We start from the raw sequence: 17790 nt of genomic DNA, 5'->3' as shown, positions 1-17790 counted from the left end.
ATCAACTTATTTTTAAATGTTTTATAGAACTCTATCGGTATTCCGTCTGGCCCCGGTGTTCTCCCACTGTTTATATTACCAATAGCTTCCAAAATTTCATTTCTTGACAGTGGGCTGTCAAGTATTTTTTTGTCATCCTCCGATAATGATTGAAATTGTAATTTATCAAGGAATGTATTTTGAAGACCATCATTTGCCATGCATTCTGATGTATATAGTTTCTTGAGGAATTCTCTAAATTTTTCGTTTATTTCAAGGGGATCATTTGTAATGTGGTTGTTTTCTGATTTTATACTTAGTATGGCTCTATCAGCTTGTTGTTTTTTAATTCTCCAGGCTAACAGTTTGCCTGCTTTTTCACCTTGATCATAAAATGCTTGTTTTGTCCACATTAATTGTTTTGCCACTTTATCTGTTGAGACTTTGTCATATTTGGCTCTCAAAATAGTTAAACTGTGTAATTTAGTGCGGTCATTACTTTTGTATAGTTCAGTTTCCAATGTCTTTATTTCGTCTTCTAAAGATCTCATCTGTTGGTTTATTTTTTTGTTAAGAGAGCTCGTATAGCTAATGATCTCCCCTCTAATGTATGCTTTAAAAGCTTCCCATCTAATATTAGCAGAAGTTTCTTCTTTATTATGTTCAAAATAGATTTCAATGGATTTTTCAATATTCTTGATAAACGTTTTATCTTTTAATAAAAAAGTTTGTAATCTCCACCTATTTGACTTAGTGTGGGTATTCCCCAGTTGTATTTTTATTGATACAGGTGCATGATCACTTATCACAATACTATTATACCAACATTCTTCCACATTTTTTTGTAGTGTATTAGATATTAAAAAATAATCGATACGCGAATGGCTTTTAAAGCTACTTGAAAAACATGAATATTGTCTGATGATTGTGTTTTTAACCCTCCATATGTCTTGTAATGCAAGGTCATGCATATAATTGTGTAATAATTTTCTAGATTTTATATGTGTGTGATCATTTTCAGTGGACCGGTCTAGTACTGGGTTAAGAGTGCAGTTAAAATCTCCCCCCACAATATATTTTCCATCAAGAGCAGAAACTGTCAGAAAAAGCTTATCAAAGAAAGATGGGGAATCTTCATTAGGGCCATATAGATTGACAATATTTATTTTTTGTGAATAGATTGTCCTTTGAACAATAATGTATCTTCCCCCTGGATCAACAATAAGTTTAGATTTTTGAAATGGTATTGATTTATGAATCAAGGTAATTACCTCTCTAGCTTGGCTAGTAAAGGGAGCATGAAACACCTGACCTGGCCATCTTTTTGTTAACATTTGAATATCTGATGTTGTTAAATGAGACTCTTGTATAAAAACCATTTTTGATTTAATGTCTTTAATTCTATTTAATATTTTCTTTAATTTTGTTAATTTTCTTATGCCCCTGACATTCCAACTAGTTATTATTACATTGAAATTATTTTCTTGGCTTGTTCTGTCCATAAAATGTTTAATTTACATAGAAGAAGAAATAATATATGGATTAAAAAAAAATTTTTTTTTGCAAGTTTACACATTCATCCACGCTCTCACACCAACTTAACATATAACAAAAAAGAAACATTCCCTTACCCGACCCCTGTATTCCATCCAGTGGAATACAATGCCCACCCAAAGTGAGATAATAAAGTATAGGGATGCTGATCCACAAAACTGGGGAGCAGCTAATCAACGTAGCCCTCTCCAGATCACGTACAACAAAATGGCTTCCGTACAGCCTCCTAATGTTTATGCATTTTAACCCTTGTTGGTAAATAAAAAGAAAATAGAAAAGTCTTTCAAACATAACTGCTTAGAAGAAGAAAAAATAAAGTTATATACAGAGCAAGTCTATATTGCCAAATTTAGAGTCACCTGTTATGTGCATTCATTTGAATGCGTTGGTTCGACTCAACAGTCACACGCATCCATCACATCCATCGTCTCAGTCTTTCGAAGATCCATCCTCTCTTGTCAAAAGAAATTGTTTGTAAAATTCCTCGGCTTCCTGTGGTGTAGAGAAAAACCGGAGCTTTCCATGGTGGACAACTCTGAGCTGGCATGGGTTGTATCTAAATCCACTAAATACTCCAATCTCAATCAGCTTTTGGATAACTGGTTGAAATCCTTTCCTGAAATGGACCGTCTCGGCGCAGAAGTCTTGGGAGAAGGTCAGTTGTTGTCCTTCGTGTGTGATTTTGAGCTTTCTCGCCTCACGAAATACGAGCTCTTTTGTCATGGAATTTCAAGAAGCGGACAAGAACAGCTCTATTTTGACCTGGTCTCACTGCCGCAAGTGAACGATGAACCCAGTCGAGTGTGAATGTCTTTTGAGTTGGAAGGTTTAGCCATTTAGGCAACATTTCGGCGATGAAATCAATTAGTAGCCGACCTGCTTCGGATCCCTCCCGTAGTCCAAAGATACGAAGATTTTTTCTTCTTCCCCGGTTCTCGAGGTCCTCCGTTTTTTTCTTCCAGATGCACAATTCGCTTTAAAGCTTGTTTCAATTGTTTATCCATCTCCTCTTGTGCGGATTCACTCGTGGCAATGCGTACCTCTGCTTGTTCAATGCGGCTCGCATTAGCAGCGACTTCCTGTTTAGTAGCAGTCAGTTTACTTTCCAGAGCAGTGAGTGCAGTTGTTATTTTGGTCAACCCTTGATCAATTCCATCAAGTCTTCCTCCAAATTCACCCCGCATGGACCGGAGTTCAAACAAAATCGCGTCCATACTGGTCGATATCTCCGTGTTGCTGGTAGCTTCCGGCATGGCTGCGTTAGCTTTAGCCACGCTATCGCTACTCGTCGGGAGAATAGCCGGGGTGATCTTTTGACTCCGGGTGAAGATTTCACACTCTTTCAAAGCTGGTTTTTGCGACATAACCTTTGCTCGTATAAGTTCCAAAAAATGATGGCAGTTAAAAAGGGTTTTTGTTAGTAATGTTGGAGGTGTGACGGAGCCTCTCTGTTAAGCGTCCATCTTGGTCACGTGACCCCCTCCTCCTCAAAGCACGGTTTCAACTTTGTCAATCTTAGCTCAGTTGTCATTGCTGGATAAAACACCAAGTAGCACTGGTCCCTAATGTGCTCCAATACAGCAGGTATCATACTGTAACGTTGTCAAAGAGTCACCCGCTTCGTTAGGTTGCAATTATTTATTTTTTGGGAACTTGTGGAACAACCAACACACGACTGCTGTCTGCCAAAGCCGACACACGCGCACCCGTCAGCGCCACAACATGAAGTTACGTCGCTCGCTCTCCCGCACCTCCCTTACCCCCGCATGTCACGCGGTGCATTCAGGAACGCATGCAAATATCCCCGCCATATTATAACTTGATATGTTACAATACATCTGTTTTGAACACTGCAAAAACTCAAAATCCTATCAGGACTTACAGTGTAGACTAACTTAAAACTTAACTAGAACTTAAAAATAGCTTGACACAAATGGAAATTTAATGGAAACACTTGGGAAAAACACCTAACTTTTAAGTGATGTGTGTTATCAAGCGTAATGGCATTTTTAGGGAAGAAATATATATATGTTTTTATAAGATCTAAAAGTTTTTTGAGTGAAAGCAGTGAATGTCTTTTTTTTTTTTTTTTTAATTCTAGTCACATCTGAGATGCAATTGTTGGCTGTTTTCAACAATGTAAATCGAAAATAAAGACATTGATTGACTGAAAATGGTTCAATATTAGATGAAATGTCTTGTTTTCTCATGTATATTTATAATTGCTCTTTACCAAAAAAAAAAAATTGTTTTATCCGATTACTCGATTAATCGATAGCATTTTCAGTCGATACCTCGATTACTAAAATATTCGATAGATGCAGCCCTAAATTGCTTACATTTTTGTTAGAATTTTTTTTTTTTAATCAATAAATAATAATAAATAATAATAATAAAAAAATCAAATTGCCACGCCAAATTGCTTGCGCCTAAAGGATGAGGGCGTGTCAATGCACGTTGACTAATAGCCAATCGGTGCATCGTTGTCATGGGAACGACAGCCCAGAATGCATCTTGTATGCGCGCGTACATACTCTCTCTCTCTCTCGCTCTCTCAGCCAGTCTAACCTCACGGCTTAGTAGCTGGATAGACGGTCCATAAAATATATCATTTGTCTTCCTGTGTCTTGCAGGTTTCAGCAAATATCTTGGTCCTGACGCTCAACAGCTAAAGAGAGAAGTACAACTTCCAATCAAAAAGGAGGAGGGAGAGCTGTCATACGTTAAAACAGAGGACGATATCACCATGTCGACTGTTGAGCCCTTAAATAGCGAGTATGGTCTGAGTAAGGCCAGCAGAGCGACGGAGCCTCCATGCAGCAGCTCAACAGAAGGGTCGCTAGCACAAATTTTCATCGCACCATCAGAAAGAAATTGTGCCACATCACACTCACCTTACAAAGATGATGGTCAGAAAAAATCTCACCGTGGGAAAACCTTTGCTAATATCTACTCCCTTCGTATGCATATGAGGGGCCACACTGGTGAAAATCCTCTTGTCTGCTCAGTTTGTGGTCAAAAATTCACTCAGAAGAGCAACTTAGACAGACACACAAGAACCCACACTGGTGAAAAACCTTTTTCCTGCTCAGTTTGTGGTCGAGGTTTCGCTAAAAAGCTTAATTTAAAAATACACATAAGAGTGCACACTGGAGAAAAACCTTTTTCCTGCTCAGTTTGCGGGCAAGAATTCGTTCAAGCGCAACAGTTGAAAAGCCACACAAGAACCCACACTGGTGAAAAACCTTATTCCTGCTCAGTTTGTGGTCACAGTTTCGCTGATAAGAAAAACTTACAAACACACATTAGAACCCACACCGGTGAAAAACCTTTTTCCTGCTCAGTTTGTGGTCAAGGATTTACTCAAATTCACCACTTAAAACGACACACAAGAACCCACACTGGTGAAAAACCTTTTTCCTGCTCAGTTTGTGGTCACAGTTTTACTATGAAGAACACCTTACAAGCACACACAAGAACCCACACTGGTGAAAAACCTTTTTCCTGCTCAGTTTGTGGAAAAAGATTCACTCAGAAGAGCGCCTTAAACACACACACAAGAACCCACACTGGTGAAAAACCTTTTTCCTGCTCAGTTTGTGGTCAAGGATTCAGTCATAAGAGTTCCTTCCATGCACACTCAAGAACCCACACTGGTGAAAAACCTTATTCCTGCTCAGTTTGTGGTCACAGTTTCGCTAAAAAGGATAACTTACAAACACACATTAGAACCCACACTGGTGAAAAACCTTTTTCCTGCTCAGTTTGTGGTCAAGGATTCAGTCATAAGAGTTCCTTCCATGCACACTCAAGAACCCACACTGGCAAAACTTTTTCCTGCTCAGATTGTGGTAAACAATTCAGTCATAAGAGTTCCTTCCATGCACACTCAAGAACCCACACTGGTGAAAAACCTTATTCCTGCTCAGTTTGTGGTCACAGTTTCGCTAAAAAGGATAACTTACAAACACACATTAGAACCCACACTGGTGAAAAACCTTTTTCCTGTTCAGTTTGTGGTCAAGAATTCGCTCACAAGTATTGGCTTAAGAGACACGTGTGTATTGGTGTGAGAAGCAATGGCCAATGATTGTTTTGCCTGTCATCCATGCTGCCTTCATCAGATTGTGCACGCAGGTCAATTATAGACTGTAGTTTCCTCAAATCCTGTTGAGGATTGGCAGTATTGGTGCCTTAATTGTGCTTTATCCAATCCTTATATGATGTTGATCCACAGTATTGCCAAAAGTATTGGCTCACCTGATTTAACACTCAAGTTGAGTGGCATTATTTAGACAATACTCCCACTCTTTCAACTACACTTTTCACAGCTAATATTTGAAACAGTAGACCCCAAATTACAAAAATTCTAAATCATTCATCAATAATATAATAACATAAATATGGGAAATTATGATTGGGTCACAAATATTATTTTTGAGTTTTGGGGCCAAATAAAGGGAGGGGAAAAATGACTACGAGATTAAAGTTGTACTCTTACTACAAGAAAAAAAGTACTTTGTAGGGGTAATGTAGTTGAATAAGGGGCTACGCACTTAATGTACATGTACCTTAGCTGGGAGCTCTGACAAAGCATCAATAAAATACTTCCATTGATTATAATTTGGTGTAGATGAGTGAAAAGATAAGATTTCCGTATTTTAGAAACTGTTTCTAAAACACACCCTCACAAGATATTTTCATTATTGTTGACTTTAGTGGAGGCGGCAAAGCACTACAGAAAGTACGTGGCTGCTTATTCAACTACATTACCCCTACGTAACAGGACAACTTTTTTTTCCCCCTCGTAGTACCGGTTCCCCATGCTGGCTCTCTGCGATTTCGGTCTATAACCACACTGGAATCTCCAGCTCCAGCATCTCTAAGACATAGGTCAGGTTGAAGACGAGTACCTATTTCATTGTCATTTCATTGCACATACACTGTATGTCTGTTCCTCATCACAACACAAACTGTAGCAAAGTAGTAGCAGGGGTGAAAGTGGCTAGAAACTCCCTGACATGACGGTCGCCACGGAGCCAGAATTTTTTTTTTTTTTTTTTTGGTCAAACCTCGGAAAACCACTGAAATGCAAATAAAACTGCTTTTGGCTGTTATTTCCATAACACAAACACATTTTCATTCAAAATTGTATTTTTTTTTCAATGATTTGGAAAAATATAAGTGAACACAACAAGCAGTAACCCCAACCTCCATCTCCTAATAGAAATAAAAAATAGACATATACCGTAATTTCCCGAATAAAACGCACACTTTTTTCCCCCAAAATCAACTTGTAAAATCATGGTGCGCATTATAAACGGGTACATAGATGGAGACAGAAATATATAAATATTACATATATAAACCGATTTTTTTAATTGACACGGCCACGTTGTGTTGAAGAAACGTATGCGGCGACCCGTTGCCGACCATTACGGTACGTGACGTCACCATTTTGTTTCGGTAATACTTCACTCTAATCGGCCGAATGATTTCGTCTGTGTTAAATTCTGCTTTTTTTTTTTACTCTTCATAAAGCACGGAATTTAGTTTCTTGAACTCATTTGAGTCAACGTTTATTGCAGCTCCGCAACTCTGACCCTAACAAATGTAAGCACACAGGCTTCCTGTGTCCATCAACTATATCTGTCCCTCAGGAAACTCAATCCCAAATAATAATAGTTCCTATTGTTACTGTCGTGTTCACAGCGATGAGCTCTCACGGATTTCCGACTTACGTTCTCACTTTCATTTTACCGTATCAATCCATGGAAGAAATATTTACGTGCAAGTTATACAGCAGCCTTTAAAAGAAAAGTCACATCTGATTTGTTTTCTCCTAAATTCTGGTAAGCTGGAGAAGTTGTCAAATCGTATTATTACCGTAAATATTGTCAGTTTATGGTAATGTTTTGAACTACCAATATGCTATGCTTGTGCTGTGTTTCACCAGTCAGTAAAATGACATTTCTGTATCTGTACACGAGCTCTGTTTTCTTGTATTCTTCTATTTATTGGTGCTAAAATTAGGGTGCGCGTTATAAACGGGTACAATATTTTTCCCTAGGATTTACAAGTAAATTTGGGGTGCGCATTATACACGGGTGCGCCTTATATTCGGGAAATTACGGTACATATTAATTGTGTCCAAAAAGGAGTAGGATGAAGCATTTGCTTATTAAAACCTACACCCCTTTCTATTCCTTAATTATACCAGTCATCCCTATTTGAGTCCTCATATCAACAAAGAAATAAAGTTAATAACCTATACATAAGATGCAAGAGAAACAAAAATAAAATAAAAGGGACCAGACAATAACAGATGTGTGGAAACCCCCTATAATTAAACCCCTTCTTCACTATACCATGTGAAAACCATGCGCTTCTACCACTTCTTAAACTGGGTCATGCTTGGACATTGCTTGAGCCCCTCATCTAACTTATTCCACAGCCTCACTCCACAAAGAGAAACACAAAAACTTTTTAATGTAGTCCATACCCTCTGATGCTGTCAGTGAAGCTCTTCCCCGCAAACTGTAATGACCTTCTCTGTTAAAAAAAACTATTTCTGTATATTAGCAGGAAGTGACCTGTGTATTGCCTTATGCATGAGCTGAGCTGTTTGAAAATGAACCAAGTCCCTGAGTTTTATTGTTCTGGATTCAAAAAATAATATATTAGTATGATCCCTATAACCAGCATTATGTACTATTCTTATGGCTCATTTTTGCAAAATGAATTGTGATTATATTGTACATTTATAAGTGTTACTCCAGACCTCTGCACAGTAGTGTAAATATGGCACAATTAAAGAACAGTTAAGAATGTGGAGTGATTTATTGTCAAGACTGTGTTTAGCTTTATTCAGGACTGATATGCTTCTTGATACTTTACTTAGTGTATGTTTTATGAGCTTTCCAATTAACCCTGTCATCAATAACTACCCCAAGAAACTTGTTCTCATAGACCCTTTCAATATTTACCCCATCTGTCTCTATTTGGACTTGACTATATTTATTGTAACTGCTAAATAACATGAATTTGGTTTTACTTTAATGATAATTTGTTTGTGTCAAACCATGTCTTTAAGAATTTCATCAGAAACCCTGTTTTGCATTTACATGTATAGACCCTACCCACGTGACGTCACAACTCCGGCCTCCTGACTGGTGCCGCCCAATTGTCCGTCAACACATCGTGTTTACCTGTTACGGCTACGTACATTCCTCCTATTTATGGCGTGTTTTTCTGCTCGTTAACATTTATAATCAAAATTGTGAAGGCGTGTGTGGCGGTCGGTTGCAATAACATGAAGTTCTACCGGATTCCGAGAGACCCGGAGAGGAGAGCGAGATGGGCTGCTGCAATTCGACGAGAAAACTGGGCTCCAAACGATTACCACAGATTATGTAGTAGTCATTTTATATCTGGTAAGATGCATTTAATATATATTTAGAGGGTTTTGGGCTGACAACCACAATTAAGATCATTGCTAATCGCCGACAACATACACGTATGTATGTAGTGAGAGTGCTATCGCTAAACCATATAAACATTAAAAGCCCTAGCTCCATTGACAAATGACATGAAATACATTAGACTTGACAGTGGATATTAGCAAGAACAAAAGATTTCGAATTGAAAATTTCGTAACTCACCCTTCCGAGCACAAGATAGATTCCTGCCGAATTTTCGTGGACGAGGACCTGTTTCACCCAACCAGCAACAAAGTATTTATAAGCCTCCAAGCTCTTAAAGTTTTTCAAACTTTCGTGAGAATAGGCTGATTTTGTGTGGACAAGATAGTTGTACATAGCAGGGTAGCTAGCAGATGTCAGGCAAATACGGCGGAGACAGCGGGTCGAAAAACATCGATTTAGGCATCAAATATGGATCTGGCGAATGGATAAACTGAAGCTTTTCCACATAACGCCTTTTATGCAACGCATCAAGTGAGTTTACGGCATCGGAAAGCACCGGGTCTTCCATGAAATGCATTATAAATTGCTCGATCAATTGAGACCATTGATAATAGACACAAAATGACGGACAAGGGGGCGGAACAATACAGCTAGCACGTGATTTTGTGACGTCGGTGGGTAGGGTCTATATACGGTATCAATTATTTCTTCTTCCACCACTGCTGAAAGGGCCATTGAGCTGGGATTCCTTTCAGTGAGATTTTCATTCCACTCCTCAGATAAACTTAATTTTTTTTTTTTTTTTTTTGCCAGATTTGGTCCAACATTTCAAAGAAATCATGGAAGCTGCTGATGATGTCATCGATATTATCCTTCTTCACATCATTTTCCACAAAGTATTGAGGATAGCTCTGTTGCTTAGCACCATTTTTAATAATTCCATTCAATATGTCCCACATTCCTTTAATATTGTTTTTGTTATACAGCATTTTACTATCGTATTCTTTCCTACATACCCTCATGATATTGGTCAGTTTATTGTTTATATTTTTTTCTGCCTCTGTTGTTCTTTGTTTTATGAATTCTCTATACAGTGTATTTTTCTTACGAGCGTTTTGTAATCCCGTCGTGAACCATGGTCGATCTTTGTACTTTTGTTCTCTGCTGTTTAGTTGTATTGGGCAGTTTTTATCATATAATGATGTGAATGTATTCAAAAATGTTTCATATACACAGTCAATGTCAATTCCATCACATACATTTTCCCAATTTTGTGCCAATAAATCCTTTTTAAATGAGTTCCTCACTTGCCTGTACTTGACATTCTGCTCTGGCAACTTTCTAAGCTGGGTGCCGTTATAAACTGTAAAAACTGGTAGGTGATCACTCATATTGTTAATTAACAGTCTGCTTACTGGATTACTTTCAATGTCATTGGTGAATATATTATCTATCTATTACAGGGGTCAGCAACCTTTTTGGTGTGGCGTGCCACTTTCAAATTTTCTTGTTAATCAGTGTGCCACACCAAGATTAATGACGCACATCCGAATTTTTATATCCAACAGAGCTGTAATTTTACTCCAAAGAAAACAACATGAACATACGTTGAAATCTTACAACTACCATTCTTCTTTATCAAATAACTACAAAATAAAAGTATATTGTAGAAAATATCAAAACTTGAGCATCATCTTATGTAAACATATCACACACACACAACCCAGCAAGAAAAGGGGAAAAAGCGTGATTGTCAGTACAGGTCTCTCACAGTACAGAGCGGGCTGTTTTAACCTTCAAAGTCAGAACAGGCGACTACTTTGTCTTTTTCACTAACAGTGAATTCTATGCACAATTTTAGATTTTATATAACAAATACAAAAGATGCCTACCTTAATGTGATCCCTGGCCCTGTTTTCCATGAATTTCATGTTTTGTCTCTTAGTGGCGTTTGACACTTGTTGTGCGACACACACACAACGCTCTCGAGGCATAATGCACAGAGCAAGCGGAAGTAACCAGCCAACCAGTTGTTACCGGCACCCCCAAGGGGCCGCTGTCCCCTACAGTATGACCAGCTTACTAGTTAAGCGTAAGAAAAAGAGAGGCAGGGAGCAAGGTGTTGAGAGAGAGTTGTGCGAACAGCGCCATGAAAAGTGGCTGTGTCCCATGCTGGTTTTAGTTTTGTTAATAAAGGTCTCCAGCAAAATACCATCCAACATGTCACTGTGTTTTTATACACATCACCACCTCTCTGAAGTAAGCACCGGGCGAATCGACGACAACAAGCCACGTTAATCGCCTGTCCACTACACACTACGGTGCAGAGTTGCAATTACCAAAAAAGTGCAATTGGTAACACAGTGTACTTCCGCCAGCTCTCAGATTGGTCGGCTTCGTGACATGTTAGTAGCGTGGGCTGAATTAAACGCGCAGAGAAAAAAATCCGACAAGCGCAGGAGTCGAGAAATTGGGGAAGAGCTGGAGGTGTGCTCAAAATCCATTATTGCTCGCATATAACGCCACAGGCAGAGTGGGTGAGAGGGACGGTCCCTTAAAGCCCCTAAATAACAGGGCGCGCAACTGAAAATGCCTTAATTTCCGGTAAAAAGGCGCATTGTAAATGGGCACGCTTCCACTATCCAAACAGCTAAACATGAAAAGGTTCACACTCCGGATGTTTTCAGTAATCCTTTATGTGTCTCTTTTCTTTTTTGTGCAACTAAAACAATGAAAAAATACATGCAATCAGCAACAATGCTGCAAATAACAAAAATGCCATCCATATATGCAAACACAATTAGCCTATATTCAGTAGTTCTTAATTAGAAATATCAAAAACATTTCCCTCAAACATGCAACCTAAAGACAATATAAAGAGTGTAATTCTCAATTTGACAACAAAATACTCACAGACGTTGCTCTAAAGAACACAAATGCCACTGAAGTGTTGAGAGTGGAGCTGCCATGTAACACACTGAATCACATTTGAAGAACTTCCTATTTGCATTTTTCTTCTACTGTTTTAGAACCAATAAATAAAACGGCCACAAGATGGGGCGCTTCAGCAACTGATAAAGATACAACCGACAATAAACATAACACGCATTTTTTTTTTTTTTTTTTTTTGCCATGCCCTCGCGTGTCACTGGTTAACCCTTAGCGTGCCAGTGCTGACACGCGTGTCATAGGTTGCCGACCCCTGGTCTAGGCTAACTGTAGCCCTACTGGCTAACTGTGCATAAGCCACAGGCGTTCACCAAATGGTACTAGTACACAAAAAAACAGTTCAAATGTAACAAAGTAAGGGTAGTAATTAAGATGTAACAGCACACCATGAATGATTATAAGTATGGAAGATGTGTTAGGAAAAAAATGCTATATTTACCTCCACCTTAGGCTACTGATACGCTTGACCAAGCACTCTGTGGAGGAGACTGCAGATCTACTAAATCACCAGAAGAATCTTCTGCTTTTTTGTTATGCCTAATGATCAGTTAATCTTAAAAAAAAAAATCTGTTGCATACACATCAGTGCCATCTGAAGGCAGTTCCCACCAGTTTAGACAAACTACAAAGCTTTAAAATCCATTTTAAGTAACTAATGTTAACCTGTTGCATGACTGATACGACTTTTGTAAGTGCAGGAAAACCAGCATATGAAATGAATGAGGCAGACCCTGACTGGGCACCATCCTTACGCCTGGGACACACATCTGTTCAACCCACCAACGTGGACCGCTCTTCTAGACGAAGTAGGTGTGAGCAATTGAGGATGGAGGAAGATGTTGGTGAGCTACAGGAGAAGCCTTCAGCACCCTTCAGATGCTCCCTCTGACATCCATGCGCCTGCGTTTGGACCTGCCTGCACTATAGACCCTACCCACGTGACGTCACAACTCCGCTCTCCTGACTGGTGCCGCCCACTTGTCCTCAACACATCGTGGTGACATGTTACGGCTACGTACATTCCTCCTATTTACGGCGTGTTTTTCTGTTCTTTAACATTAATAATCAAAATGGTGAAGGCGTGTGTGGCGGTCGGTTGCAATAACAGAGAAGATAGACGGAGAGACTTGAAGTTCTACCGGATTCCGAGAGACACGGAGAGGAGAGAGCGAGATGGGCTGCTGCAATTCGACGAGAAAACTGGGCTCCAAACGATTACCACAGATTATGTAGTAGTCATTTTATATCTGGTAAGATGCATTTAATATATATTTAGAGGGTTTTGGGCTGACAACCACAATTAAGATCATTGCTAGGCTAATCGCCGACAACATACACGTATGTATGTAGTAAGAGTGCTATCGCTAAACCATATAAACATTAAAAGCCCTAGCTCCATTGACAAATGACATGAAATACATTAGACTTGACAGTGGATGTTAGCAAGAACAAAAGATTTTGAATTGAAAATTTCGTAACTCACCTTCCGAGCACAAGATTCCTGCCGAATTTTCGTGTACGAGGACCTGTTTCACCCAACCAGCAACGTAGCATTTATAAGCCTCCAAGCTCTTAAAGTTTTTCAAACTTTCGTGAGAATAGGCTGATTTTGTGTGGACAAGATAGTTGTAAATATCAAGGTCAGGCAGAGACGGCGAAGGCAGCCGGTCAAAAATCATCGATTTAGGCATCAAATATGGATCTGGCGACTGTATAGAACGAAGCTTTTCCACATAACGCCTTTTATGCAACACATCCAGTGAGTTTACGGCATCAGAAAGCACCGGGTCTTCCATGAAATGTATTTTAAATTCCTCGATCAATTGAAACCAATGCTAATACAGAGACAAAATGACGGACAAGTGGGCGGAACCATACAGCGAGCACGTGGTTTTGTGACGTCGGTGGGTAGGGTATATACATTGCACACATATTCCATGTTTTCCGTAAGACTGTGTACAGAGCGTTCAATGACATGGTGCCATTTTTACATGCTAACTTGTGACGAGCAATTGTTTGCCCCAACAGAGAAACACTCTATATAACAATGCCTCACGGGTTTTTTGAGATCGTCGGACGCAGAGTTGCAGTGATGATTGACTGTTTTGAAATTTTTACAGAGAAACCATCAAATCTTAAGGCCCCTGCGCAAATGTTTTCCAGTTACAAGCATGACTACAACATGAAATACCTAATTGGAATCACACAAAAGGGGGGAATTTGTTTCATGTCAAAAGGTTGGGGTGGTCGCACAAGTGACAACATATCACCTTGAAAAGTGGTTTTCTTAATAACCTTTTGCCCGGGGACATTGTCTTGGCTGACAGAGGCTTTGATATTCAAGAACATGTGGGTTATTGTGGGTATGTTATGTGCAGAGGTCAAACTCCCTGCGTTCACTAAAGGTCGCTGTCCGTTAGCTGGTGGAGATGTGGAGGTGACTAGGAAGATAGCACATTTGAGGATCCATGTTGAACGGGTAATTTGTAATCTTTGCCAGAAGTATAAGATCCTAACAGGAACTATACCTAGTTGTATAGAGTTCATTTTGCCTACACTCATATATTCGTCAAACCCTTTCTTTTATCCCAGGCAATAGTAGGTAGTTTTATTTACCTGACATGTTTCGGCGGGCACTTCCGCCTTCGTCAGAGGGTCACTGATGTTGTTGTGACGCGTCTTTATCAGCTGATGGATGAATGAAGGCGTGACTCACGCCCTCTGCTGCCCATTCACTCTTCCAAGATGCTGTTCCAGGTCGTAGAGAGCATGTATGCCCCCTTGTCCCTGTTGATGGTCCTCGGGCCCCGCTTGCGGATCTCAATGGCCTCCCTGATCCAGCGCTGATGTTTATTTTCTTCGGTGCCCGAGGACCATCAACAGAGTGACAGGTGAGTCACGCCCTCATTCATCCATCAGCTGATAAAGACGCGTCACAACAACATCAGTGACCCTCTGACGAAGGCGGAAGTGCCCGCCGAAACATGTCAGGTAAATAAAACTACCTACTATTGCCTGGGATAAAAGAAAGGGTTTGACGAAGGAACTATACCTATTAACTTCGTTCTGCCATGTGGCGGCGAATATTGCACATTGTTGGATAAGATTAAGGTTTATGTATGTTTATGTATGCGGTGCCCTTACAAACCTTTGCCCACCTGTTGTGTAGTTTGTACTGTTATACGTGAAAGGTGTCATTTACTATGCTAACCGTTTGCTTTGTGTTGCATTTAAGAATGTTTTAGCTGTGCCTTTCAAACTTAGCTGTTATTGATATTTTGTTGTGACCTGATTGTACTTAATAAAACATATTAAGTCATCTTGAATCATATTCTTTGTAAGTACAATATATGTATATATATATCTATCTATCTATCTATATATATCTATCTATATCTATATATATATATATATATATATATATATATATATATATATATATATATATATGCACACACACACAATGTTAATACAAAGAACAAGACTAGTTTCCCACTTAGGCAAGGTACTTTTAATGTTGCCAAATTGTCAGTTAAAACATCACAAACTACCAATTACCACTAACTTTAGTGGAACACAGCAGAACAAACACGTCTTTAGCTGTGTTATGCTGTAGACCAACACAGGTCAAATGGTACCACATTATGGGGCAGTTCTCATTATCACACGCAACCATGTCATATTTGGTCTCCAGACCACGGCAGTGGCACCATAACTGGCGTCATAACTGATAAATAACGATCTCTTGCTACTTTCTCAAGCTTCTCCACATAAGGAGTTTTGTCGTTCTTCTTGCTTTTTTCCATTTTGATGTGACATTCGCGTGACTTCTTGCCCGCAAAATTGTCAACAAAACAAACGTGACTGTGGGGAATGTAGTCCTGGTCACTGGGATACACGAAAGATGGCGGCTCAGGTGGTGGTGATGACGTAGGTGACAACAACCGATTGGCTTACAACAAATGGACGAATGCTGTCATTTAGCGGCCGTAATGGGAAACTACCGTACACGTCAAATAATACAGATCATGCAACATCAATATCGTATATGCATCGCGAAGGCATAAAAAATACATATATTGCACATATACAACTCCATTAGCGACCGTCAGTGATAACGACCGATGCTAATATGCTAACGAATCGGTCTTTGTCAGGTGACGTAACGCTGTCAAAAGCCGCAGTGCATTGTGGGTTGAATCGCCATTTTGAGTGTACACTTATTGTAAACAACTGAGCAGTGAGAATCGTCTTTGCTTTCATCATTGTCTTTGATAAATGGGACACTTGTGTTGTTTGAAAGGCTGCCATACTAAATCACACGACAAAAATGGCAGCAAAGTTGACCACGACGTAAGATTTTTTCGTTGTCCCTCTTGGAAAAGAGGTTATAGACAGCAGGTCGAGGAACTAACGAAGCGGCGTCGGATGGCCTGGGTCGCAGCGGTGAAACGACTTTCACACCTTTCGGCGTGTTTGCTCTCGGCATTTTCATAAAGGCAAGTCAGTTTTTTTCAAAGTATTGATACTGAATATGCTGTTTTGTTGCTTTCTAAAGTCGCTATTTTCTCATTGGCTAACCTTAGCTAGCTAGCCTCACTTGTAAACTACAGGCAAAGAGGAAGGGCAGTTGAAATGGGTTAATCTGTACGTGATAAATCAGTGTTTAATTTATTCAGTCATCCTTTATAAAAACATTATAGAGTGAATGATTTAAAAGATAAGGTAAACAGCAAAAATGCACAGAAATATTTATCAATGCGCAATATTTCCTTTTGTGATCTGAGAGATCTGATAGGATGGTAGCATGTCTGATTAAGTGTTTACGAAAGTGAAATGCCATGGAAATATCCAATCTTATCTAGCTTTCTAAATAAAACCTGTGATTGCAGGTGAACCAGTTTATGAAATGATGGAGACTGACCCAGGCTGGGCACCATCCCTACATCTGGGACACACATCTGTGACACCGACAAACACTGCACGCTCTGCAAGACGAACGTGAGCAGCTACGGAAAGAGAGACTGCAAGCACCAGAGATGGGGGTCCAGCAGGATGCAAACATTGAAGAGCTGCAGACCAAGGAGGGACCATCTGAGCCTGGTGAAATAAACCGTCACCAACAGAATGAGGAAGGGACACCTGACGCTGCAGAAGCAAGTGGTCAGCTACAGACTGAAGAGGGGACACATGAAGCTGGAGAAGAAGGTGATCAGCTAATCACAGAGGATGAGACGCACAACACCAATCAGGATGTGACACAGACTGTGATTATTGACCGTTTTGAAATTTTCACAGAAAACCCATCAAATCTGAAAGCACGTGTCCAAATGTTTTCCAGCTACAAGCACCACCACATTATGAAGTATTTAATATGTATTACACCCAAGGGAGCCATTTGTTTCTTATCAAAAGGCTGGGGAGGGCGTACAAGTGACAAACATATAACCCTGAACAGTGATTTTTTTTTTTGTTGATAATTTGTTACCTGGGGACATTGTCTTGGCTGACAGAGGTTTTGACATACAAGAATGTGTGGGCATGTCGTGTTCAGATGTCAAAACTCCCAGCATTTACAAAAGGCCGCTGTCAGCACATTTGAGAATCCATGTTGAAAGGGTCATCGGAAATGTTTGTCTGAAGTATAAGATCTTAACAGGAACCATACCCATAAACATGATTCTTCCATGTGAAGGTGAAGAAGCCACAATGTTGGATAAGGTCACTTTCTGCTGTACCCTGATAAGCCATTGCCCAACAGTAGTATAGTACAATTTTCTTTTCGTAGTGTTTGTACAAGCAGTTTTTTTTAAATACGTTTGTAGATGACTTAAACCTGTTTAATAAAGTATGTCAGTGACAATTTTGAAGTCTTGACTCCTTG

At 39.6% G+C, this 17790-nt stretch overlaps 1 protein-coding gene across 2 annotated transcripts in view; it reads left to right on the top strand.

The window, feature by feature from the left end:
• Positions 1 to 10193, top strand: part of LOC130928542 (gastrula zinc finger protein XlCGF57.1-like) — a 43920-nt gene extending 33727 nt beyond the window's left edge. For both annotated transcript variants that reach the window (XM_057855232.1, XM_057855233.1), the window contains one exon: positions 4167 to 10193. In XM_057855232.1, the coding sequence (XP_057711215.1) occupies positions 4167 to 5623 (1457 nt within the window). In that variant the 3' untranslated portion in view covers positions 5624 to 10193. The remainder of the gene's footprint in view (positions 1 to 4166) is intronic.
• Positions 10194 to 17790: the final 7597 nt, after the last annotated feature.

The sequence above is a fragment of the Corythoichthys intestinalis genome, chromosome 13 (assembly GCF_030265065.1).
Source record: "Corythoichthys intestinalis isolate RoL2023-P3 chromosome 13, ASM3026506v1, whole genome shotgun sequence".
In the NCBI taxonomy this organism is placed as follows: Eukaryota; Metazoa; Chordata; class Actinopteri; order Syngnathiformes; family Syngnathidae; genus Corythoichthys; species Corythoichthys intestinalis.
Note: the sequence above shows the minus strand (reverse complement) of the source record. Positions and strands in the feature narration are given on the sequence as shown.